Source organism: Polyodon spathula, chromosome 55 (assembly GCF_017654505.1).
Source record: "Polyodon spathula isolate WHYD16114869_AA chromosome 55, ASM1765450v1, whole genome shotgun sequence".
NCBI lineage: Eukaryota > Metazoa > Chordata > Actinopteri > Acipenseriformes > Polyodontidae > Polyodon > Polyodon spathula.
The window spans coordinates 560,608-585,161 of NC_054588.1; the positions used below are offsets into that span (position 1 = coordinate 560,608).

Genomic DNA, 24,554 nt, shown 5'->3' on the forward strand with positions numbered 1-24,554 from the left:
GTTTGACACTGCGTGACGATAAAAAAAAGCTTTGATTAAATAAGGTAAGATAACGGCATTGTTGTTTTATTTATAACTCAGAGCTCATATTTAACAAACTTGCTTTCAGTGTAAAGTTGTGATATTAATAATGTTCCTATTCTTTGGGCAATTTCTTGTAACTTCCTTATCACGTAGAGTTTATTATTTTGTGAATTTCTTTATTTTCACTTTGACTAACCCTTTCTGTGGTACACTGTCGGTGGCCTCCGTGTAGCTCAGCTTCGTGAATCTGTCCAGTTGAGAAGACGAGAGGTGAGGAGAGAGAGAGAGATGAGGAGAGAGAGAGGTGAGGAGAGAGAAAGGGTGGCGAAGGAGAGGAGAGGTGAGAAGACAGGTAGGAGAGAAGGGGTGACGAAGGAGAGGAGAGGTGAGGAGAGAAGGGGTGGCGAACGAGAGGAGAGGTGAGGAGAGAAGGGGTGGCGAACGAGAGGAGAGGTGAGGAGAGAAGGGGTGGCGAACGAGAGGAGAGGTGAGGAGAGAAGGGGTGAAAGAGAGAATGAGAGAGAGGTGAGATAGGAATGGGTGGTAAGGAAGGAGAGATGAAGAGAGAGGTGGGAATGAGAACAGGTGGGCGAAGAGAGGGAGGTGAGAGAGAGGGAGGAGAGAGAAGGCGATAAGGAAGGTGAGAAGAGAGAGGTGGCGGAAGAAGAGGATGAAGAGAAAGTTGCGAAGGATAAAGGTAGAAGAAAAGAGAAGAAAAATGTGTGTGTTTCGTTTACACAAGACTTCAGGGACACTAAGACACGCAGGTACGACAGTTGGGGATGTGTGTGTGTACGACAGAAGATTGTTCGAGAAACACATCTTTGTGTTGGTACACACAGTGAGAGAAAAAATCAGGTGAAAAGGTGACAAAGATAGGCGGACAGGTGAGGAGAAGAAGTAATAGAAGAGAAGGGGTTCGAAGAATGGGATATGGAAGAGATGAAGTTGTGAGAGGAGAGAGGTAAGGAAGGGTGAGGAGAAAAGGGTGTGTCGAAGAGAAGTTGAGAAGAGAGAAAGGGTAGGAGAGAGGTGAGATAGAGAGAAGGGGTTGCGAAGGAGAGAGAGGGAAAGAGAGAGAGTGAAGAAAGGTGGTGAAGTGAGGACACGTGAAGAGAGAAGGGTGTCGAAGAGAGGAGAGTGAGAAGAGAAAGTGTGAAGAGAGAAGGGGAGGAGAGAGAAGGGTGGCAAGGAATAATAGAGAGAGTGAGAGAGAGAAAGGGGTGTAAGTAAGTTGAGGAGACAGTTGAGGAGACAGAGAAGGGGTCGAAGAAGAGAGGTGACAAGAGAGAAGGGTTGGGAAGAAGGAGTTTTGAGGGAAGAGGTGAGAGAAGAAGGGTGGCGAAGGAGAGAGAGGTGAGAGAGAAAGAGATTGGAGGAGAAAGAGAAGGGGTGGTGATGAGAAATAGAAGAGAAGGGTGTGAAGGAAGGAGAGATGAGGAGAGAGAGAATGTGTGACGGATAGGATTTGAGGAGAGAGTAATTGTTGTGAAGTACGTGGAGAGAGACTAAGGGTTGGTAAGGAGAAGGTGACAAGAGAGAAGGGTTGACGGAAAGTTGAGGAGAGATTTGAGGAGAGAGAAGGGGTGCGAAAGGTAGAGGTGAGAGAGAGAAAAGATTGAGAGGTGAAGAGAGGTGGTGACGGAGAGAAAGTGAGGAAGAGAGACAGGTGTGAATCTATGAAAATGCGAGAGAGAGAAATGGGTGTGAAGGGAGGATTAGGAGAGATTGCGAGAAGAAAGGGTGTGAAGTAAGAGAAGAGAAGGTGCGAAGGAGAGGCGAGGTAGAGACAGTAGAGAAGGGTGGGCTTCTCTCTCTCCCTACTATCTCTCTCCAACCGTTCTCTACTACTATGGCTTTGACCGCTTTCTCTTCACTCCCATCTAACTTCCCAACGCTTCTCTCCTCTCTAATCCTCGCTCCCTCTTCACACAGTTCGTCTACTTCACTCCCCATTCTCTTTCCCACACTTCATCTCTATGACGTTAATATTTAGGAAATTTTGTATAATTACGTTTTATTCAAAATTTTAGACGGTTATACGCAATAATATAGTTATTTGACTATACACATAAATTTGTTTTTTTAACAATAAAATAAATCAGGTGTTCGGGTTGCGAATTAATATGAGAGACAGACATGTGTACTATGGGTGTGTGGTGGCGTGTGTAAGCGTGTGCGTGTGTCGGTGTAGCGTGTGCTTGTGGGTTGTGTGTTCGCCCACACACACACTCACACACACACATACTGACACACACACACACACACAGATTCACACACACTCCCACACACACACACTCACTGTGGACCCTGGGGTCTTCCTCTACCCACCGCACACACGCACACACACAGGGACCCTCTCTCACACACCGTGACACACCACACTGACACACACACACACACACACACAGGGGACCACCTTCTCTCTCTCTCACACACACACACACCATACACACACCAGGGGACCCCTCTCTCACACACACACCACAACACACACACCATCCGCTGTGCGAGAGGGTGTGGGTGTGAGTATGTGTTGGGTGTGTATCCCTAGGGAGAGGGTGTGTTGGTGTGTGTTGTGGTGTGTGTGTGCTCCCCTGGTAAAGGGGGGGGGGGGAGATAATTCTTTCCCGATTTGTCGCCCCCCCGCCGGTGTTTCGCTCTCTGGTTCACCACACATGACACACGTTCAAGCCGCGTCATCGTTTTGCTGAACTGAGGTCGACGACGGAGTCTAGAAACAGGAATTGAGTATCCGAGTGAGAGTTTCAGGGTCCCTCTCCGTCACGACACACACACAACTTTGATTACACAAGGTAGCATAACGGCACAGGGGACCCCTCTCTCACTCAGAGCTCACATTTAACACACTTGCTTTCAGTGTACAGTTGTGACATTAATACCCTTCCTACACTTTGGGCAATTTCTTGTAACTTCCTCATCACGTACCACACATTATTTTGTGAATTTCTTTATTTTCACTTTGACTAACACATTCTGTGGTACACTGTCGGTGGCCTCTGTGTAGCATAACTTCGTGAATCTGGTGTGTCTCTGGGTCCTACGCTACTGTATCTACTACATGGGGAGACTCACAGACAAAGCACAACACACACACACAGGAGAGAGCGGAGAGGCCAGAGTGTGGCTTGGTGTTGTATCGTGTGGTGTCCCCGACCGCTAGGAGAGAAGAGGTGAAGGAGAGAGAAGTGTGAAGAATGGGTGGAGTGGCCCGTTCACAGTTACCCCTCTCTCACACACACACACCCACAAACAACCCTGGAGAGGAGAGATGTGAGAAGAGGAGAGGAGAGGAGAGAGAGATGTGAGGAGAGAGAATGGGGCGGTGTGTAGAGGACACATGACGAGACAGAGAACCCCTCTCCCACACACAAACACACACACACCACACACACCACACACACAGAGACAGCACACCGCTTCTCTCCTCTTCCCCTCTTCAAAGGGGTGCACAAAGGAGAGAGAGAGACCATCTCCACTCCTCTCTCTCGTGAGGAGCTTCAGTCCTCCACTGAGGAGACTTCCCCAGGGGAGTCCCTTTGTGACGGAGAAGGGGGTTACCCACGATGCTGTCCAGTCTAGGGGTCTCTGTCTCTACTACTTCTCTGAGGACCACTGCCTCTCTCTGACTCTCTCCCACTCCTTTCTTCCCCACCACTGCTCACCTTCTACTGGGCTCTCAAGGGGACCATTGATCCTCTACCTCTCTCTCAACTCCTCTCTCTTCCCACCGCTTCACTTATGTCCACTCCTCTCTTCCACCGCTTGTCAAGGAGTTCCCCAAAGCTCCCCATGGAGAGACGTCTTATCTCTCTCCACTCCTCGCTCTTTCCCCACCGCTTCTCACGGACGAGGTGAGGGAGGAGGAAGAGGAGTAGTCTGGTTCTACTGATCTCCACTGGTGAGTGGAGGACGTGATAGAGGTCGGGAGAGGTTGAGAGAGGTACGAGGGGAGAAGTGAACTCTACTGTGGCGAACAAGAGGAACGAGCATGAGTGATTCGAGAGCGGAGCAGTTGGGGGCAAGCAGGAGCGAGAGGTGCCCCACACCAGAGAGAAGCGGGGCGAGGAGAGAAGCGCAAGAAGGAGAAGGTTGTTGACTGGGAAGGAGCCAGGAGCGACATGCACTTCTCTACTCTTCACCACTTCGATGTGGGAAGTGAGACAGGCGATGGAAGATGGTATAATCTATCTGCTTACGACTTACTCATACCTAGGGAGAGATGCTGTACTAATGCGTTTTCTTTTCATCCTTATTTCTTTGACCGTACGGTTGTCCTTTAAACTGTTCTCTTTTTCACCCACTTCCTCTCACTGTTGTGTCGCAAACGAGCAAGGTGCGTACATTTTTGGTTGTACTGTGAATGCTCTTCTGCTATAGTCAGCGTTGTGAGGTCTCCGCTCGGTTGCTATGCAGACCAAATATTCGAGAACGACTCCGACCACAAAGATCGTTACTATATTTCTTTCCTGGAATGTCCTATTCTAGACTGCCGGTTTGAGTTGTGTACGTACACCCCACTTTTTGTAAAGAACTAAAATATTGCACTTTAAAAAAAAAATGCGCACCAAAAAATACTCTGTAGTTGTTGTTGACTTTTCACCCTGTAGTGAAGTTTCTCTGCTTCTGCCTCGGAGTTAAAAAAGTAGTAAGGTAAACAGGAAATTTTTTCCCTGTTGGCCATTTGAACCCCTGTGTGCATTTGCAAACGAAATGCATTAGACTGTGTGAAAAACCTTGGGACATGAAACAAAACAAACTAAACCTCCGTGTGTAAAAAACCGATAGGGAGCTTGTGTCAAGTAAAACGTTTGTCAATGGTTCTGAGGTGTTGGTGTGTAAATATGGACTGGGGGCAGTATGATGTGTGGTAGTGTGTGTACCCTGGGCACAGTACATCCTTGTAAATAGAGTGTTAGATGTGGTGTTCTGTCATATTAGTGTCGAACTCAGAGGGGATGTACCAATAAAAAGTAAAGGTAACAATACACGACAAACAAGTAGATTTCTATGTCCTGTACACTGGAAAATATTTCAGAAGCACACAACCACACAACATATTATCACAGCATGGGCTGTATTCTTTTTTCTTAAAATGATTTGACAAACTATGACTCTGGAATATCACTCAATTCAGTCCATTCGTTCTTGCTGATCAGGCCACTTATTTTCATCAGCATCACTGTGAGGCGAGAGTGTATTAAATGGAATGTCCAGACAGTAATTTATGTGTACAGAAATAAAATAATTTATTTTTATTATCTATACACAACAAAATAATTAAATAACAAAAGAAAACAAAACAGTGTGAGGGAAGGAGTGCAGGGGTGAAATCCAAACAAAACCGTGATGACTCGTCTTTAATTGTCTTCGTGGCGAACCATACATAAACAACACACAAACAGACAAACAACAAAAAAAGATTAGCCTAGTGAAATGTGTGGTTTTTTTTTAAAAACAGTTAAAAAATCCTGCTGCACCAAACTAGTCTCTCCCTCCACCCGTTACTCCTCCTATTTTACTTTCGGACCAACCCCGAACACAGTAGTACGTTCCCTTTAGTATGTAATGTCCCGCCTCTGTAGTCAGTGGAACACCAATCCCCAACTGACAAGTGTCCTTATCCTTCACTTGACTCCAGTGGCTGGAATTTACATACTCGTACTTCCGCCCCTCACCAAGGTGCCGCCCCACACAAAAAGATGACTTTCTTTTTGTTTCACTCTACCCTTACCCATATATGAAACCTAAACGGCTATTTTGTTTCTTCATCGATATACGCAGCTGCATACTCTCGATGCGCACTTTGCCATGTTCAAAATTGCTGTGAGCCCCACAAGAGACTTTAGCCCAGTATCCTTTAGTCAGATCCAGAGTTGAAATAAACCGACCTTGCTCAGTTTGTCTAAGAGACTGTAAGCATCGGCTTCTAAGATAGCAAATCACCCTCCAGGAATCGATACTAATCGTAGTGACTACATTGTCTATCGATACTATTGCAGCTACACCACTCTCTTCGGGAAGGTTCACTTACCCCAAGTTTCAACATACACGCCACCTCCCTTCGAACAGAATCTCTCCGACTCTCTGGAATGCGATACAGTCTGGTCCAGAGTTAATCGTGTAAGGGAGCGAGTAGTGCGGATCCCAGGTCCCTCTGGTTCCTCCCATCGGGACCTCAATTGCTGACTCTGGCTCAATTGAGTGTCCAAAATCCTCTCCCTCCTGTACAGGAGATATAAAATGGACTTCCCGTTCTTTCCACGGTTTCAGGAGATTAACATGATAAATTTGACTTTCTTTCCAACGCCCAGGCTGTCGGATCTCATAATTGACTTTACCATTTGCTCGAATAACCTGAAAGGGACCCTGCCATTTAGCAAACAACTTAGATTCCGATGAGGGCAACAACAACAACACTTTATCTCCAGGTCGAAAGTTCCGAATTCTTGCATTTTTATTGTAGCTTTGTTGCTGCTTCTGCTGTGCCGCTTTGAGATTGTCATGTGCCAATTGGCCAACTAATTCTAAGCGATCGCGTAACTGCAACACGTATTTTACTACATTTTTAGACTCCTTTGACTGTTCTTCCCAGCCTTCTCTTATGAGATCCAAGATACCCCGCGGCTGCCGACCGTACAAGAGCTCAAACGGGGAAAACCCCGTTGAGGATTGTGGTACCTCGCGAACTGCAAAGAGCAAGTAGGGAAGCAGTTTAGCCCAATTGCGTTTTTCTTGATCTACAAAGCGGCGCAACATATTTTTCAAAGTCTGATTAAATCGTTCAACAAGCCCATCCATTTGAGGATGAAAAACTGAGGTTCTAATTGAACGGATTTTCAATAATTTATATAGTTGCTGAATACAGTCTGACATAAAATTAGTGCCCTGATCAGTAAGAATTTCTTTCGGGATTCCCACCCTAGAGAATATTTTTACCAATTCATTCGCTACAGCTACTGCATTCATCTTCTGGATATCTCGTTGCGTAGTCCACTACTACTAAAATATACCGATATCCTGACTCTGTTCCCTCCAGAGGGCCTACTAAATCTACACCAATCCTTTCAAACGGTACCCCAATAATTGGAAGTGGAACCAGAGGTGCGGGGCGAACTGACTTAGGGGCAGCTAATTGACATTCAGGACACTCCGATACATACTTCCGCACAAGACCATAAACCCCAGGCCAAAAAAAACTGGCCAGAATTCGTTCCTGAGTCTTTTCAGTTCCCAAATGACCTGAAAATGGAATGTCATGCGCCAATCTCATGACTTCTGACTGAAAAGGCCTAGGAACCAATAACTGTTTTACGAGCTGTCCCGTCCCGGGAGCCCGGGTTATTCTATATAATAAGTGTCCAGATACAGAAAAATGTGGAAATACCCCCGGTTGTCCTTTCTGCATATCCTTCCCCTCGATATATCTAACCTGTTTCCAAGCATACCGTAACGTGGGATCATTTTGTTGTTCATATCCCAAGTCAATATCTCGGTCCCAATGGTTAGGTACACAGAGAGCACATCACAATCACACTGGATGTTTTCCCTCGCAATGCAGCGAGGACAAAATCTCCTTGCATGGCGCATCCACGCTTGGCAGTCCTCTGCAGTGATTGCCAGACAACCGGCATTCATTGTGTCTAGGAGGGACATCTGGTCATGTGGACGGTAACCATAAACTTTCCACCTCCACGCAGAGAAGAATTGTGTGTGTGACAGTGTGTGTATCTCAGTGTGTGTGTTAGTGTGTGTGTGTATCTCAGTGTGTGTGTATCTCAGTGTGTGTCAGTGTGTATCTCAGTGTGTATCTCAGTGTGTGTCAGTGTGTGTATATCAGTGTGTGTGTATCTCTGTGTATCTCAGTGTGTGTGTATCTCAGTTTTTGTCAGTGTGTATGTGTATCTCAGTGTATGTATCTCAGTGTGCGTGTCAGTGTGTGAATCTGTGTGCAGGGTGTGTATCTCAGTGTGTATCGCAGTGTGTATCAGTGTGTGTCAGTGTGTGTATCTCAGTGTGTGTGTCAGTGTGTGTGTACCTCAGTGTGTGTGTATCTCAGTGTGTGTGTATCTCAGTGTTTGTCAGTGTGTGTGTGTGTGTGTGTCAGTGTGTGTATCTCAGTGTGTGTGTTAGTGTGTGTGTATCTCAGTGTGTGTTAGAGTCACACCACAAATCACACAAACAGTCACAAACAGTCAGTCACACATCAGTCACAAGTCACACACAGAGTACACACATGAGTCACCCACACAGGAGTAACACACACATAGAGTCACACATTAGAGTCACACACAAGGACACACAACATGTCAAACACAGTCACACACATAGAGTCACACAGTCACACACCACATAGGAGTAAACACCACACAGCACACAGTGAGTTTCGTGTGTGTATCTCAGTGTGTGTGTCAGTGTGTGTGTAGTCTGTGTGTGTCAGTGTGTGTGTGTATCTCAGTGTGTGTGTCAGTGTGTGTGTATCTCAGTGTGTGTCAGTGTGTGTGTATCTCAGTGTGTGTGTCATTGTATGTACCACATAGAGCACACACACAGTGTCACACACATAGAGTCACCCACACAGTCACACACACATAGACACACACATAAAGTCACCACACACAGTCACACAGACATAGTGTCACACACAGTCACACACATAGTGTGGTCTCCATATAGAGTCACACACAGTAACACACAATACAGTATGTGTTTCTCAGTGTGTGTGTGTGTGTGTGTGTGTGTGTGTGTGTGTATCAGTGTGTGTGTCATCAGTGTGTGTCTCAGTGTGTGAATCTGTGTGTCAGTGTGTGTATCAGTGTGTGTGTCTCAGTGTGTGTGTCTCAGTGTGTGTCAGTGTGTGTGTGTGTGTATCTCAGTGTGTGTATCAGTGTGTGTGTCAGTGTGTGTGAATCTGTGTGTGTCAGTGTGTGTATCTCAGTGTGTGTGTCAGTGTGTGTGTGTGTCAGTGTGTGAATCTGTGTGTCAGTGTGTGTATCTCAGTGTGTGTGTCTGTGTGTGTGTCTGTCAGTGTGTCAGTGGTGTGTAGTGTGTGTGTGTGTACATCATAGTGTGTGCACAGTATCTCAGTGTGTCAGAACACAGTTCTCACACATAGAGTCACAGGGTGTGTGTGTGTGTGTGTGTATCAGTGTGTGCGTATCAGTGTGTGTGTGTGTGTGTGTATCTCAGTGTGCATGTCAGTGTGTCTGTATCTCAGTGTGTTAGTGTATGTATCTCAGTGTGTGATCTGTGTCAGTGTGTGTATCTCAGTGTGTCAGTGTGTGTATCTCAGTATGCGTGTGTCTCAGTGTGTGTGTATCTCAGTGTCTGTATCTCAGTGGTTGTGTGTCAGTGTCAGTGTGTGTATCAGTGTGTGTGTATCTCAGTGTGTGTGTCAGTATGTGTGTGTGTATCTCAGTGTGTGTGTCTGTGTGTGTGTGTATCTCAGTGTGTGTGAGTGTGTATTGCAGTGTCTGTGTACCTCAGTGTTTGTGTCAGTGTGTGTGAATCTGTGTGTCAGTGTGTGTATCTCAGTGTGTGTGTCAGTGTGTGTGTGTATCTCAGTGTGTGTGAGTGTGTATTGCAGTGTCTGTGTACCTCAGTGTTTGTGTCAGTGTGTGTGAATCTGTGTGTCAGTGTGTGTATCTCAGTGTGTGTGTCAGTGTGTGTATCTCAGTGTATGTGTCTCAGTGTGTGTATCTCAGTGTGTGTGTATATCGCAGTGTGTGTGTCAGTGTGTGAATGTGTGTGCGTGTGTCAGTTCCACACAATAGAGTCACACTTAGAGTCACATACATAGTAGTCACACACATAAAGTCACACACAGTCACAAACATAGAGTCACACTAGAGTCACTTACATAGAGTCACACCCACACATAGAGAATGTATGTGTGTGTGTGTGTATCTCAGTGTGTCTTGCTTCATGGACGTTGCCCTTATGCACTGAGTCAGAGCTCTTTAAAAGGAAAGTCTGTGCTGTGCTCTCTCTCTGTGCGTGTCAGTCTGTGTGAGATCCTGCAGGCTGCTGTGCACACAACACTGTACCAGGCTGCGGGTGAGTGGGGCTGCTTGCATTGCAGGGAGGGTTAGGGTAGTTCCTATTCTTTCTTTCTTCTTATATCCTTTGTTTCCTCTTTCTCTTTTACTTCTTTCTCTCTTTCTCTAGTTATTAAGTCTTCATTCTTTTTTTATATTTACGTTTTTAAATACTTCCTTTTTTCCCAATCTCTTTTCTTTCTTTAATCTTTCTTAGCTTGTCATAAAATTCACTGACTCCTTAAACACGTCCACGTTTTTTTCTTAACTATTCTTTTTATTGTAATGCTTTTGTTCTGGCCATGAGCACAGAGAGGTCTGGCAAAGCACATGGAAGCACTGTAAAGCACAGAGGGGTCTGGTAAAGCATAGGGAAGCATTGTAAAGCACAGAGAGGTCTGATAAAGCATAGGGAAGCATTGTAAAGCACAGAGGGGTCTGGTAAAGCACAGGGAAGCATTGTAAAGCACAGAGAGTTCTGGTAAAGCATAAGGAAGCATTGTAAAGCACAGAGAGGTCTGGTAAAGCATAGGGAAGCATTGTAAAGCACAGAGAGGTCTGGTAAAGCACAGGGAAGCATTGTAAAGCACAGAGAGTTCTGGTAAAGCATAAGGAAGCATTGTAAAGCACAGAGAGGTCTGGTAAAGCATAGGGAAGCATTGTAAAGCACAGAGAGGTCTGGCAAAGCACATGGAAGCACTGTAAAGCACAGAGGGGTCTGGTAAAGCATAGGGAAGCATTGTAAAGCACAGAGGTATGGTAAAGTACATGGTTGCATTGTAAAGCACAGAGAGGTCTGATAAAGCATAGGGAAGCATTGTAAAGCACTGAGGGGTCTGGTAAAGCACAGGGAAGCATTGTAAAGCACAGAGAGGTCTGGTAAAGCATAAGGAAGCATTGTAAAGCACAGAGAGGTCTGGTAAAGCATAGGGAAGCATTGTAAAGCACAGAGAGGTCTGGTAAAGCACAGGGAAGCATTGTAAAGCACAGAGAGGTCTGGTAAAGCATAAGGAGGCATTGTAAAGCACAGAGGGGTCTGGTAAAGCATAGGGAAGCATTGTAAAGCACAGAGAGGTCTGGTAAAGCACAGGGAAGCATTGTAAAGCACAGAGAGTTCTGGTAAAGCATAAGGGGGCATTGTAAAGCACAGAAAGGTATGGCAAAGCATATGGAAGCATTGTAAAGCACAGATAGGTCTGGTAAAGCAATTTAAAAAATTGCAAACCACACTTAAAAGAAACTGTACTTTTTAAGTGACGTTCCACTGTAGATTGTTTTCCTGTGTTTTTACAAAGCGCTGGTTAATTGTTATCTGATCCCCCCCCCCCCACTCTGCTCTTTGAATTCCAAGTCAGCGCTTTCATTGTCTCCCTTCTCAGTGCCAGAGAGCTGTGATGTTTAAATAGCGATTACACCTGCTATTAGCTTACTGAAGCATGCACAGCCAGAAGATACAATATGCACTGTCAGAGCTTTGAGCAGAGCGAGTCCAAAGTCCACTGTAATCACTGCACATCGACACTGACAATGTTAATAAAGCTAATAAATAAGAGGTAAGAGAATGTTTTTTAAAGATGGTCAGCACTCATTTAAAAGGAGGGGCCAGTGGTCAGGTTAATAAAGCTAATAAGAGGTAAGAGAATGGTTTTTAAAGATGGTCAGCGCTCTTTTAAAGGGAGGGGCCAGTGATCATGTTAATAAAGCTAATAAGAGGTAAGAGAATTGATTTTAAAGATGGTCAGCGCTCCAGTAAAGGGAGGGGTCAGTGATACTGTTAATAAAGCTAATAAGAGGTAAGAGAATGTTTTTTAAAGATGGTCAGCGCTCTTTTAAAGGGAGGGGCCAGTGATACTGTTAATAAAGATAGTAAGAGGTGAGAGAATGGATTTTAAAGATGGTCAGCGCTCCTTTTAAAGGGAGGGGCCAGTGATCATGTTAATGAAGCTAATAAGAGGTAAGAGAATGGATTTTAAAGATGGTCAGCGCTCCTTTAAAGGGAGGGGCCAGTGATCATGTTAATAAAGCTAATAAGAGGTAAGAGAATGGATTTTAAAGATGGTCAGCACTCATTTAAAGGGAGGGGTCAGTGATCATGTTAATAAAGCTGATAAGAGGTGAGAGAATGGATTTTAAAGATGGTCAGCGCTCCTTTAAAGGGAGGGGTCAGTGATCCTGTTAATAAAGCTAATAAGAGGTGAGAGAATGGATTTTAAAGATGGTCAGCGCTCCTTTAAAGGGAGGGGCCAGTGATCCTGTTAATAAAGCTAATAAGAGGTAAGAGAATGGATTTTAAAGATGGTCAGCGCTCCTTTAAAGGGAGGGGTCAGTGATACTGTTAATAAAGCTAATAAGAGGTGAGAGAATGGATTTTAAAGATGGTCAGCGCTCCTTTAAAGGGAGGGGCCAGTGATACTGTTAATAAAGCTAGTAAGAGGTGAGAGAATGGATTTTAAAGATGGTCAGTGCTCTTTTAAAGGGAGGGGCCAGTGATCATGTTAATGAAGCTAATAAGAGGTAAGAGGATGGATTTTAAAGATGGTCAGTGCTCTTTTAAAGGGAGGGGTCTGTGATCATGTTAATAAAGCTAATAAGAGTTGAGAGAATGGATTTTAAAGATGGTCAGCGCTCCAGTAAAGGGAGGGGTCAGTGATACTGTTAATAAAGCTAATAAGAGGTGAGAGAATGGATTTTAAAGATGGTCAGCGCTCCTTTAAAGGGAGGTAACATTCACTTTTATCAACAGTATGTGCACAACAACACAGAATAAGAAATGGATTGTCACATGGAAATTGGGATAGGATGTCTTTAAAGACCTTGATGGCATTAGGTAAGTCAATGAGGGGTTGTGGTAAAGTACATTCAAATGACTGACTCACAGTGCTGTGAAAGAACTTCTTGTGTTCTCAAGATTTAAAAATAATAGACGTGTCAGACAGACTCCTCCATATGTCCCCATAATCTCAATAATTTAATTTTCATGATAATTGGAAAAGCAGTTCTCCAGATTTAAAATAAGAGGTAAGAGCCCTTTTAAGAAGTTTGAGTGTACCCTGATCACGCTGCCTCCTGCAGCAGTGTATTGAAACGAGTGGCGTCTCTCTCTCTCTCTCTCTCTCTGTCTCTGCTGGCGAGCGCTCCCAAGTGCATGTTGAGAAATGTATTGCCCAGTGTGTGAATGTGTGATGTGTGAATAAAAATATCAGAAGAGTCTTGAAGATGTTTAAAATATAACACCTAGATTCTGATTGGGTAAGGTAATGTAATGCATGTCTATTATAATAATACACACTAATAATAATAATAATAATAAATAATAATAATAATAATAATAATATCTCTCTCTCTCATTTTCCAGCTCATACACACAGCTGCCATGCCAGTTAACCAATAAGACGCCTAGGTTTTTGGCCTCCAACTTCCTGTTTCCTGTTTTGTATTTCTGTTGCCCAACAAAATGGCAGACAATGTCAAATACAGCCCCGCCCCCACCCAGGACTCCACGGCAACGGTTACCAATGGCCAGCCAATCACAGACAACGCAGCAGCCCAGGACTCAATGACGCTCAAAAAGGAGATCTCCCTGTTGAATGGAGTCTGCCTAATAGTGGGCAACATGATCGGCTCAGGCATTTTCGTGTCTCCGAAAGGTGTCCTGATGCACAGCGGCTCCTACGGGCTGTCCCTCGTAATATGGGCAATTGGGGGGCTTTTCTCGGTCTTCGGTGCCCTGTGCTACGCAGAACTTGGAACCACCATTACCAAATCGGGGGCCAGCTACGCCTACATCTTAGAAGCTTTTGGGGGTTTCGTTGCTTTTATACGTCTTTGGACGTCCCTGCTGATAATTGAGCCCACGAGTCAAGCTGTCATCGCCATAACCTTTTCAAACTACATGGTGCAGCCGATTTTTCCCACTTGCGAGTCTCCCTACATCGCAGACAGACTGCTCGCGGCTGCCTGCATCTGTGAGTATGTTGTACATCGGCTAATAAAAAAAAATGACACACGTTTCCACTAGAGTCTCTCACAGTGTCTTCAGTGCTGAGACCACACTAGAATACTGTGTTCCATTCTGGTCACCACGGCACCAAAATAACACTGTGGCCCTGGAGAGAGTCCAATAACAAACTAATCCCAGGGCTAAAGAAACTATCCACTTCTGTTAGTTTAGTGAGGAAACAAGTACCATAAAAAAAAAAAAAACAGGGAAAAGTGTCTAAACTTTGAAACATCAATAAATGACCATTCAAAGACTCAAAGGTTCGTAGTTTATTGCACTTATATTTACTTCTTTGGTTTAAATTGTTTTTAAGAGCCTATCATGTGCCATTGTAGAGATGCTTATCTAGGTGAATGTACAATGGCACTAAACATGATTCAGACAGCCCCCCTGAGATTTCGTAGCCCTAGTTTTTCATACAGCACCAGAACTGAATTCTGAACTGTTTTTTCCCATCGCTGTCGGAGCGTCTTGTAAATGTCCCCCTTGCTGTATTTATGGGGCTGCAGGAATACAAAGACCCTTTGTTTATAGGTTCTGAAGATTTTTGTTAGGAGTTTAGGGATTTGGGGGAGGGGGGGGGGGGGGGCTTTCCATGGTAACAGGGTAAGCAGCACAGCACCTGCTTCGTTTCAGTTGCTGCATACTGATTTCATATAAACAGATTTAGCTCAAGTTTGCCAGTTTTTTTTTTTGCAGTGCCCCACAATCCTGTTCAGTTTGACAATATAGTTCTTTCTTTCTTTCTTTATTTCTTTCTTTCTTTCTTTCTTAACATAGAAACAAAAAATACAATCAAGTGGAGTCCTTTGGGCACTCGTCTGCTTCCGAGCAGCTGATTGATCTCTTAAAGGATCCGAGTGATTCAGCGTGGCTCGGTACCCTATTCCATTACCTACCTCCATGTGAAGAAGCGTCTCTGCCCTCACTTCATTGCCAGCTCTGTCCTCTGCACCTTGTTTCTGTGTTTGTCAACTTCTTCTCAGAATGCACTTCAGTCAGCACAAAAAGATAAACCAGTGACTCACGAAGACACAGAAACGCCTTGAAATAATTGTGCTGCCATGTGAAACTGAGCAGCCTGGACTGGCCTTGGCTTTTTCATCATGACATTTATTGCTATTTATCACTTCATTTATCACAAGAATTTTAACAGCGGAGGATTTTATTAGAGTTTACTGATAGCTTCTCTACGAAAAAACCAAACGCTCCTCAAGTTCAGAGTAGAACGGCCAAACAAACACACTCGTAAAGCAGCGGCTCCGAGCTCTGCAGAGGAGCGCCTCTAATCTGAGCTGCATCAGCTAGCACTGCGTGTGCAGAAGCTGGTTAGTTATTACAAGACCTTATCTCAAAGAGTAAGTAGCGGGTTTCACAACAATACAGCGTTGCACGTCCCCACGTGGTGCTACAACTGTTAAAATAGCGAACCTGGCAGTTCTCTTTCCATTACGAACATCCTGACAACTTTTTACACTTTCTAACTTTAAAGTCTGTTTTAAGGCTGTTTTCAAGTTGTCCACTCTAGTGCACTGACAGCGTCAGGATTATTGTCCACATTGTCACACACGTAACACAGCAAGAACGATCCCTGATGTGGTACAGAACAGAACAGCCAGAATACTTGCTATGTTTTTCTTTTTATCGCTCTTCTGCAGTGATTTAGAGGACAGATCTCAAAGCCCAGGGCACTAGAGCGGGCATTTTGAAAAGAGCTTTGAAACAGACTTTAAAGTTATAAAGTGTAACAAGTTGTCAGGATGCTAGCAATGAAAAGAGAAATGCCAGGTATGTTATTTAAACAGCTGTAGCGGCACGTGGGGACGTGCAACGCTAGATTTTTTTTCGAACTCCGCTACTTTTGAAAGGAGTGCTAATGAAGGCTTCTTTCAAATTTAAAAACCAGGACAACATGCCTGACACCAAGACGATGCCAAGCCCAGTCTGGGAGACAGAGTGTTCTAATAGTGTGGCCAGGCAGTGGAGTCAGTCTTCAGCTACATGGTGACCAGAAAATGGCAGAACTGTTGTTACAAATTAACTGATCTTGATTTGTACTTGGAATGTCATTAAGTTACATTAAACTGTGGTTAGTGTATAATTATAGTCCAGTGATCCTAAACTGCAGTTAAAATGCAATTCTAGTGCAGTCCAGTCTAATGATCTCAAACTGCAGTTACAATGTAATTCAATACAGTCTAGTCTAGTGATCTCAAACTGCAGTTACAATGCAATTCAATACAGTCTAGTCTAGTGATCTCAAACTGCAGTTACAATGTAATTCAATACAGTCCAGTCTAATGATCTCAAACTGCAGTTACAATGTAATTCAATACAGTCTAGTCTAGTGATCTCAAACTGCAGTTCCAATGTAATTCAATACAGTCTAGTCTAGTGATCTCTCAACACTGCAGTCTAGTGATCTCAAACTGCAGTTACAATGCAATTCAATACAGTCTAGTCTAGTGATCTCAAACTGCAGTTACAATGCAATTCAATACAGTCTAGTCTAGTGATCTCAAACTGCAGTTCCAATGTAATTCAGTACAGTCTAGTCTAGTGATCTCAAACTGCAGTTACAATGCAATTCTAGTGCAGTCTAGTCTAGTGATCTCATACATTTCTTGCAAAAGAAAAACGAAGGAGGAAAACACAAACGACTCTACAGAAAGTGCAAAGCGAAAGTATACAGAGCCCCTTTGGATCATTTTAATGTTGGCTTGAATAAAAAGCTTATCAGTGCTAGTTATTATAGTTTTTTTATAATAAGTGCAGAGTATTTTGGATTATTTATAATAACTTTGCTGAATAGAAAGCGAATATGTGTTTCCAAAGAGATTCTGTGCATCCAAAGACATGTAGTTTAAAAGTTTTAAGAAGGACTGTTTTGTACTCTTCTAAACCAGCAGTTTGTCAGCTCCAAACTATTTTGATATTCATTATATATTGAATAATGATGGAAAAAATGATATGTGTTATTCAGCCTTTTATTGTAACTGTGATGGTTTATTATTCATTGAGCGAAAATTGTAAAGGGGTACTTGAGCTGAAACCTCCCTACAGAAGGGGTACAGTGTCAAAAAAAGGTTGAAAACCACAGGTTTAATATATAAAGCTATGGAGAATGAAACTCAGGGGGACTGTCTGAATCGTGTTTGGTGTTGCTGTATGATATATAAAACTATAGAGATTGAAACTCAGGGGGACTGTCTGAATCGTGTTTGGTGTTGCTGTATGATATATAAAACTATAGAGATTGAAACTCAGGGGGATTCTGTCTCAATCATGTTTGGTGTTGATGTATGATATATAAAACTATAGAGATTGAAACTCAGGGGGGTTGTCTGAATCATGTTTGGTGTTGATGTATGATATATAAAACTATGAGATTGAAACTCAGGGGGGTTGTCTGAATCGTGTTTGGTGTTGCTGTATAATATATAAAACTATAGAGATTGAAACTCAGGGGGGCTGTCTGAATCATGTTTGGTGTTGATGTATGATATATAAAACTATAGAGATTGAAACTCAGGGGGACTGTCTCAATCATGTTTGGTGTTGATGTATGATATATAAAACTATAGAGATTGAAACTCAGGGGGGCTGTCTGAATCGTGTTTGGTGTTGCTGTATGATATATAAAACTATAGAGATTGAAACTCAGGGGGACTGTCTCAATCATGTTTGGTGTTGATGTATGATATATAAAACTATAGAGACTGAAACTCAGGGGGGTTGTCTGAATCGTGTTTGGTGTTGATGTATGATATATAAAACTATAGAGATTGAAATTCAGGGGGGCTGTCTGAATCATGTTTGGTGTTGCTGTATGATATATAAAACTATAGAGATTGAAATTCAGGGGGGCTGTCTGAATCATGTTTGGTGTTGCTGTATGATATATAAAACTATAGAGATTGAAACTCAGGGGGACTGTCTGAATTGTGTTTGGTGTTGCTGTATAATATATAAAACTATGGAGAATGATCTCGAAGGGTCCAGTCTGAACCAGAGTTCTCTGGTCTGCTTGTGCAATAGAGTTTGTTTCCACACACCATGTGAGTTTAGATCTTGTGTTTTTCGCTTTGCACGTGAATTAATCTCCGTTCCCAGAAAGTGCTGAACAGAGTCTTTCCTGGGCACTTTCTTATCGAGTCAGCAAACCATGTATGAACAGAGTCTTTTATGGAGACTTCTTATCAACCTGTCCTTAAGTTGGACAGGAATTTAGTGTGGGGGCGGGGGGGGGGGGAGGGGGGGGGGGGGGGGTGGCTGTAGGGTGGGGGGGGACCATCTAAAATTTAAATAACTGAAAGGCTTTTACTCATATTGTTCAAACTTGTCTAGCCTGAGACACACTCACAGTGTGATATGAAAACTGTACTGGGATTTACAGACCAGTAACTGTGTTTAGGACTAACACATTTCACTGTACAGTGATTTATAGACCAGTAACTGTGTTTAGGACTAACACATTTCACTGTACTGTGATTTATAGACCAGTAACTGTGTTTAGGACTAACACATTTCACTGTACAGTGATTTATAGACCAGTAACTGTGTTTAGGACTAACACATTTCACTGTACATTGATTTATAGACCAGTAACTGTGTTTAGGACTAACACATTTCACTGTACTGTGATTTATAGACCAGTAACTGTGTTTAGGACTAACACATTTCACTGTACATTGATTTATAGACCAGTAACTGTGTTTAGGACTAACACATTTCACTGTACTGTGATTTATAGACCAGTACCTGTGTTTAGGACTGACACATTTCACTGTACTGTGATTTATAGACCAGTAACTGTGTTTAGGACTAACACATTTCACTGTACAGTGATTTATAGACCAGTAACTGTGTTTAGGACTAACACATTTCACTGTACAGTGATTTATAGACCAGTAACTGTGTTTAGGACTGACACATTTCACTGTACAGTGATTTATAGACCAGTAACTGTGTTTAGGACTGACACATTTCACTGTACTGTGATTTATAGACCCATGAAACTGTATAAGACTAATACACTTTACTGTGCTGTACACAGGGCAATGCTAGCGGGAGCACACTGTATAACACGCATAATAGGGTAGTAACCCTTTGCCCTTCCTTTGTTTGAATCGCAGGTTTGTTAACGTTTGTAAACTGTGCCTATGTGAAATGGGGGACCAGGGTTCAAGACTTATTTACCTACGCCAAAGTCATCGCTCTGATTGCAGTTATCATAACTGGGATTGTAAAGCTGAGTCAAGGCAAGTAACTCTCAGACATTTCTTCAAAATCCATTCTTACCACTGGCCCCCCCCCCCTTAAAGAAGCACTTAAAATCCACTCTCTTACCTCTTATCAACACATGCAACAGTAGCGCTGCCCAGCAACATTTAAACCCCATTCTATTACCTTGTTCCCCCTCTATTTGTTCTAAGAACGAAGCGTTCTGCGTGTTAGCCTCACCACTGCCTGTTGCATTGTTTCGTTGTACATTGTTTTCGAAGATGCGTCTCTCTGCCTCCCTCTGCAGGTTACACGCAGAACTTTCAGAATGTTTTTGAAGGCTCCTCATTGGACGCTGGGAACATGGCGCTGGCTCTGTACTCCGCCCTCTTTTCTTACTCTGGGTGGGATACCCTCAATTTTGTAACAGAAGAAATCAAAGACCCTCAGAGGTAGGGACACATTCTGGCGAGTGAAGGGTAAAATGTCCATCAGCTTGACCTTCTCTTAGTTTTACCTTGCAGAGAGACAGATAGCTACTGCAGACAGCTTAAACTTAAATATCTCCCCATCACCCCCTTCTGCTTGCTATGTGCATTGCAGGATCCATACAGACACAACTGTCTGCCTGATCACATCATCTGTCCATGAGCTCTATTGAAAGGCATGTGTCTCTATCACCTTCTACTGTCTGCTGTGTGTATGCAAGGACCCTGAACAGAGCCTATGGGATCTCAGAAACACCAGATCTGACACTGCCAAGTAAATACTTCAGAGAGACAGTTAGAACTCAGTGAGCTGTATCTCTAACCCCCCCCCCCCCTGCTGTCTGCTGTGTGTACTGCAGGAACCTGCCTCTAGCTATTGGTATCTCCATGCCTATAGTGACTGTGATCTACATTCTGACTAATGTGGCATACTACACTGTGCTGCAGATCCCGGAGATCCTGGACAGCAACGCCGTGGCTGTGGTGAGTTCGGAGTTAACCCTTTCAGTGCCGTTCACCAGAGCGCTCACACAACCAAGTCACCAAAGGAGTGATTTGTAAAGAGTTCCCTTTCAAGTATGAAATGTAACTAACATGTAACATAAAAGAAACACGGATTTTCATTTTCAATCACAAGGTCTGTTTGCTTCCCTTCAAGAAATTTGTCACACTACCGGGGTCCCCCCACCCCCAGCAGGGTCTTCTGGGTCACTGGCTGAAAGCATGTCAGTCAGGATGGGAAGCGGCTGATTGGTTACGGACAGGAAAGATTGAAGGGGTGGGACAGTTTCACCCTCCGGGGGAGTCAGGCAGTGCAGCACTAACTGAAAGCACGGCTTGTGCAGTATCAGATTTAAAAAAATGAAAAGCTCGCTGGAACATGTGTGTCTTTCAAAACTGCCCATTTGAGACCTGTGTAGAGAACGGAGAGCAGGGCAGCGAAGATTAATGGAATTCCATTTCAATAAAATATCTGAAACATTCTCCCTGAAAATGGCATGAAACACACTGTATTAGGGTGTGCTGCTGTGCTGTGTTTTGTGATGCCTGTACATATTATTACAAACCTCATCATTTTTCCCCAGACGTTTGCTGATCAGGTATTCGGCATTTTTAACTGGACTATTCCCCTTGCCGTCGCCCTCTCCTGTTTCGGAGGACTAAATGCATCGATCCTGGCTGCTTCCAGGTAAAACATAGTATTGAAGACACTGAGAAAGAATTGGTGTCATTGAAAGTGTCTTTGAGTATTTCTTAAGGCATATTATTATTTAATATGCATGAATTAGCTTAACAGTTACAGTCTTTCAGAGCTTCTTTGTCCACATTACAGATCGTGGAACCTCTCTAATAAGGCCAGCGCTGGGGGCTCAACACAATGCGATATCATAGCGGGGGTGGCCTTACTGCGTTTTTATAAAAAACATGTATATCTTTTAACTGTCCATATTAGTAGTTTGGTATTCATGCCTAGTGCAGATTTCCAATGCTAATCCAGATTTGTGTAGAACCAGACTCCAGTCATGCGGACAGTCTGAAACAGTTTTGATGTTTTTTTTTTCAGGTTGTTCTTCGTGGGGTCGAGAGAAGGTCACCTGCCCGATTCCCTCTGCATGATTCACGTGGAGAGATACACACCCATCCCAGCCCTGCTGTTTAATGTGAGAGCCACTAGAGGGAGCAAGAGAACAACACAGAGAAATAGATACACACTCTGACACACACACACACGCACAAAGACAGATGGACACACATACACATGTACAACTGCTGGGACGAACACAGTATTTTCATGTTCGGATATTCGCTCAATTTAAATTATTTGTTTGAATATTAATAAATAAAAAACAACAACAACATTCTATTGCTCTGAACGCACGCAGAGACAGCACAGCAGCAGGGGCAGGGGGCGTGGCCCTGTGTGTGTGCCTTTATTTTACAGCAAGACGTTACAAGATGCAACAGAGAAATACTTTTTACACAGAGAATCGTGAGGGTCTGGAATCAACTCCCCAGTAATGTTGTTGAAGCCGACACCATGGGATCCTTCAAGAAGCTGCTTGATGAGATTCTGGGATCAATAAGCTACTAACAACCAAACGAGCAAGATGGGCCTAATGGCCTCCTCTCGTTTGCAAACATTCTTACGTTCTTATCTGATTTTTATGTCCAAATACATGTCAAAAAATGTTTGTTCGAATATTCGGTTATTTGTCCCAGCACTGACAGACAGATACACAGGAAACCACTCACACGCACATACTCAAATGCGCACGTTTCACGTTTGAACCTTTTCCATCATCTCTGTTTTCTCAGGGTGCGATGTCTTTGGTCTACCTCTGTGTTGAAGACATATTCCAGCTCATTAATTATTACAGCTTCAGCTACTGGTTCTTCGTTGGTCTGTCAATCGCCGGGCAGCTGTACCTGCGCTGGAAGGAACCAGACAGACCCCGCCCACTCAAGGTACCAATCGGGATGAGATCAACCAATAGCCAGAAAGCAAACTGACAGGAGGGCTAAAGAATTCACTAGCCTCTCACTCCTGGCTTTCACCTTCCTCTGGGGGCCTGGGTTCCAATCTGAGGGGCTAGGTGGCACAGACAGTGGGCTAATGAATTCACTTCTCTGTCTGTCACACTATTTACATTATACCAATACACCTCATTTGCTCACCTAAACACCACTTATCCAATTATCATTAATCATGTCATCGCCATTTCTTATTCTGTACTAATCTGCACTGTTGATGTAAGTCATCCCACTGATTGCTCTGGTTTTGAATGCACAGCTGTGCAGGGGGGGAGGGTGTTACTGACTGCTTGTTTTAGTTAGCTCCAGCCCACTCTAGTGCACAGCTCGTGTAAAACAATAGGAAAGCTAGATCCATTGTCAGATCATTAGGTCTCTTCTATAGACATCTTAGCTGATCTAGCCCATATACTTCTTAATTTACTGTCTGTGTGTCTCTCTGTCTGTCCGTGTGTCTCTATGTGCGTGTGTCTCTGTCCATGTGTCTCTGTGTGCGTGTGTCTCTGTCCGGGTGTCTCTGCAGCTCAGTCTGGTGTTTCCGGTGATCTTCTGCCTGTGCACAATCTTCCTGGTGGCAGTGCCTCTGTACAGCGACACCATCAACTCCCTGATTGGCATTGGGATTGCGCTGTCGGGGGTGCCCGTCTACCTGCTGTGCTGCTACATCCCAGAGCACAGGAGACCCCTGTGCCTCCGCAAGACTATCGGTGAGCTACATCTCTCCCCACTAGCACCATCGTCACTGCCTTTAAATGAGTGCTAACCAAGGCTTCTTAAAGTCAATTAGTACTAGTAAGCCAGCCTCCTCAGCCCTCACCACTAGAGCCAGCCTCCCTCCCTCAGCCCTCACCACTAGAGCCAGTCTCCTTCCTCTCTCAGCTCTCACTACTAGAGCCAGCCTCCCTCCCTCAGCTCTCACCACTAGAGCCAGCCTCCCTCCCTCAGCTCTCACCACTACAGCCAGCCTCCCTCCCTCAGCCCTCACCACTAGAGCCAGCCTCCCAGCCCTCACCACTAGAGCCAGCCTCCCTCCCTCAGCTCTCACCACTAGAGCCAGCCTCCCTCTCTCAGCTCTCACCACTAGAGCCAGCCTCCCTCTCTCAGCTCTCACCACTAGAGCCAGCCTCCCTCCCTCAGCTCTCACCACTAGAGCCAGCCTCCCTCTCTCAGCTCTCACCACTAGAGCCAGCCTCCCTCCCAGCTCTCACCACTAGAGCCAGCCTCCCTCCATCATCTCTCACCACTAGAGCCCCTCAGCTCTCACCAATAGAGCTCCTCCCTCTCTCAGCTCTCACCACTAGAGCCAGCCTCCCTCCCTCATCTCTCACCACTAGAGCCAGCCTCCCTCCCTCAGCTCTCACCACTAGAGCCAGCCTCCCTCCCTCAGCTCTCACCAATAGAGCCAGCCTCCCTCCCTCAGCTCTCACCAATAGAGCCAGCCTCCCTCCCTTAGCTCTCACCACTAGAGCCAGCCTCCCTCCCTCAGCTCTCACCACTAGAGCCAGCCTCCCTCCCTCAGCTCTCACCACTAGAGCCAGCCTCCCTCCCTCAGCTCTCACCACTAGAGCCAGCCTCCCTCCCTCAGCTCTCACCAATAGAGCCAGCCTCCCTCCCTCAGCTCTCACCACTAGAGCCAGCCTCCCTCCCTCCCAGTCCCTCCTCAGCTCTCACCACTAGAGCCAGCCTCCCTCCCTCTCAGCTCTCACCACTAGAGGCAGACTCCCTCCCTCCGTCACTCAGCTCTCACCACTACAGACAGCCTCCCTTCCAGCTCTAACTACGTTTTATTTTCTATTTCACAGCCTCCTTGGCCAAGTTTATCCAAATGATTTGCTTCTCCGTTTTAACGGAGATGGACATAGACGATGACAAAACCGAATGAACTGGCCAATAGGAAAACATCTGCCATCTTCACCAATGCAGGAAGAGCTGCTCTGCCAAGCAACGAAACTCCAGGCACACCAATCAGAGAGAGAGAGAGAAAGTGGGAGGCGACGACAGGGCCATTCTTTTGCAATGGCAACACTCCAGACAAAAAAGAAATTAAATAAAAATGTTTTAATATATTCTGCTATGGGGAGGGTTATTCTATATTTTGTAAAAAATATTGCTGCTGTCTGTGTAGTACAGCACAGAAGAGTACAACCGGACATGCAATGTATTCAACCGTGGATTTAAATTAAAAGGGATTTAAAACAAAAAAAGAATTATGTTGTTTTGTTTACTGAT

At 44.4% G+C, this 24,554-nt stretch overlaps 1 protein-coding gene across 7 annotated transcripts in view; it reads left to right on the forward strand.

Annotated features, from left to right (window-relative positions):
- slc7a7 (solute carrier family 7 member 7) overlaps positions 1 to 24,529 on the forward strand; it is a 40,373-nt gene extending 15,844 nt beyond the window's left edge. For 3 of the 7 annotated variants that reach the window (XM_041239490.1, XM_041239492.1, XM_041239494.1), the window contains 9 exons: positions 13,438 to 14,047; positions 19,218 to 19,343; positions 19,613 to 19,757; positions 20,153 to 20,276; positions 20,879 to 20,982; positions 21,358 to 21,454; positions 22,110 to 22,259; positions 22,849 to 23,032; positions 24,128 to 24,529. In XM_041239490.1, the coding sequence (XP_041095424.1) occupies positions 13,537 to 14,047; positions 19,218 to 19,343; positions 19,613 to 19,757; positions 20,153 to 20,276; positions 20,879 to 20,982; positions 21,358 to 21,454; positions 22,110 to 22,259; positions 22,849 to 23,032; positions 24,128 to 24,207 (1,521 nt within the window). In that variant the 5' untranslated portion in view covers positions 13,438 to 13,536 and the 3' untranslated portion in view covers positions 24,208 to 24,529. Of the gene's footprint in view, positions 45 to 10,000; positions 10,102 to 12,825; positions 12,910 to 13,307; positions 13,332 to 13,437; positions 14,048 to 19,217; positions 19,344 to 19,612; positions 19,758 to 20,152; positions 20,277 to 20,878; positions 20,983 to 21,357; positions 21,455 to 22,109; positions 22,260 to 22,848; positions 23,033 to 24,127 lie in introns of those variants that run through there. The other 4 variants (XM_041239493.1, XM_041239489.1, XM_041239491.1 and 1 more) reach the window with 4 other exon arrangements.
- The last annotated feature ends 25 nt before the right edge of the window (positions 24,530 to 24,554 follow it).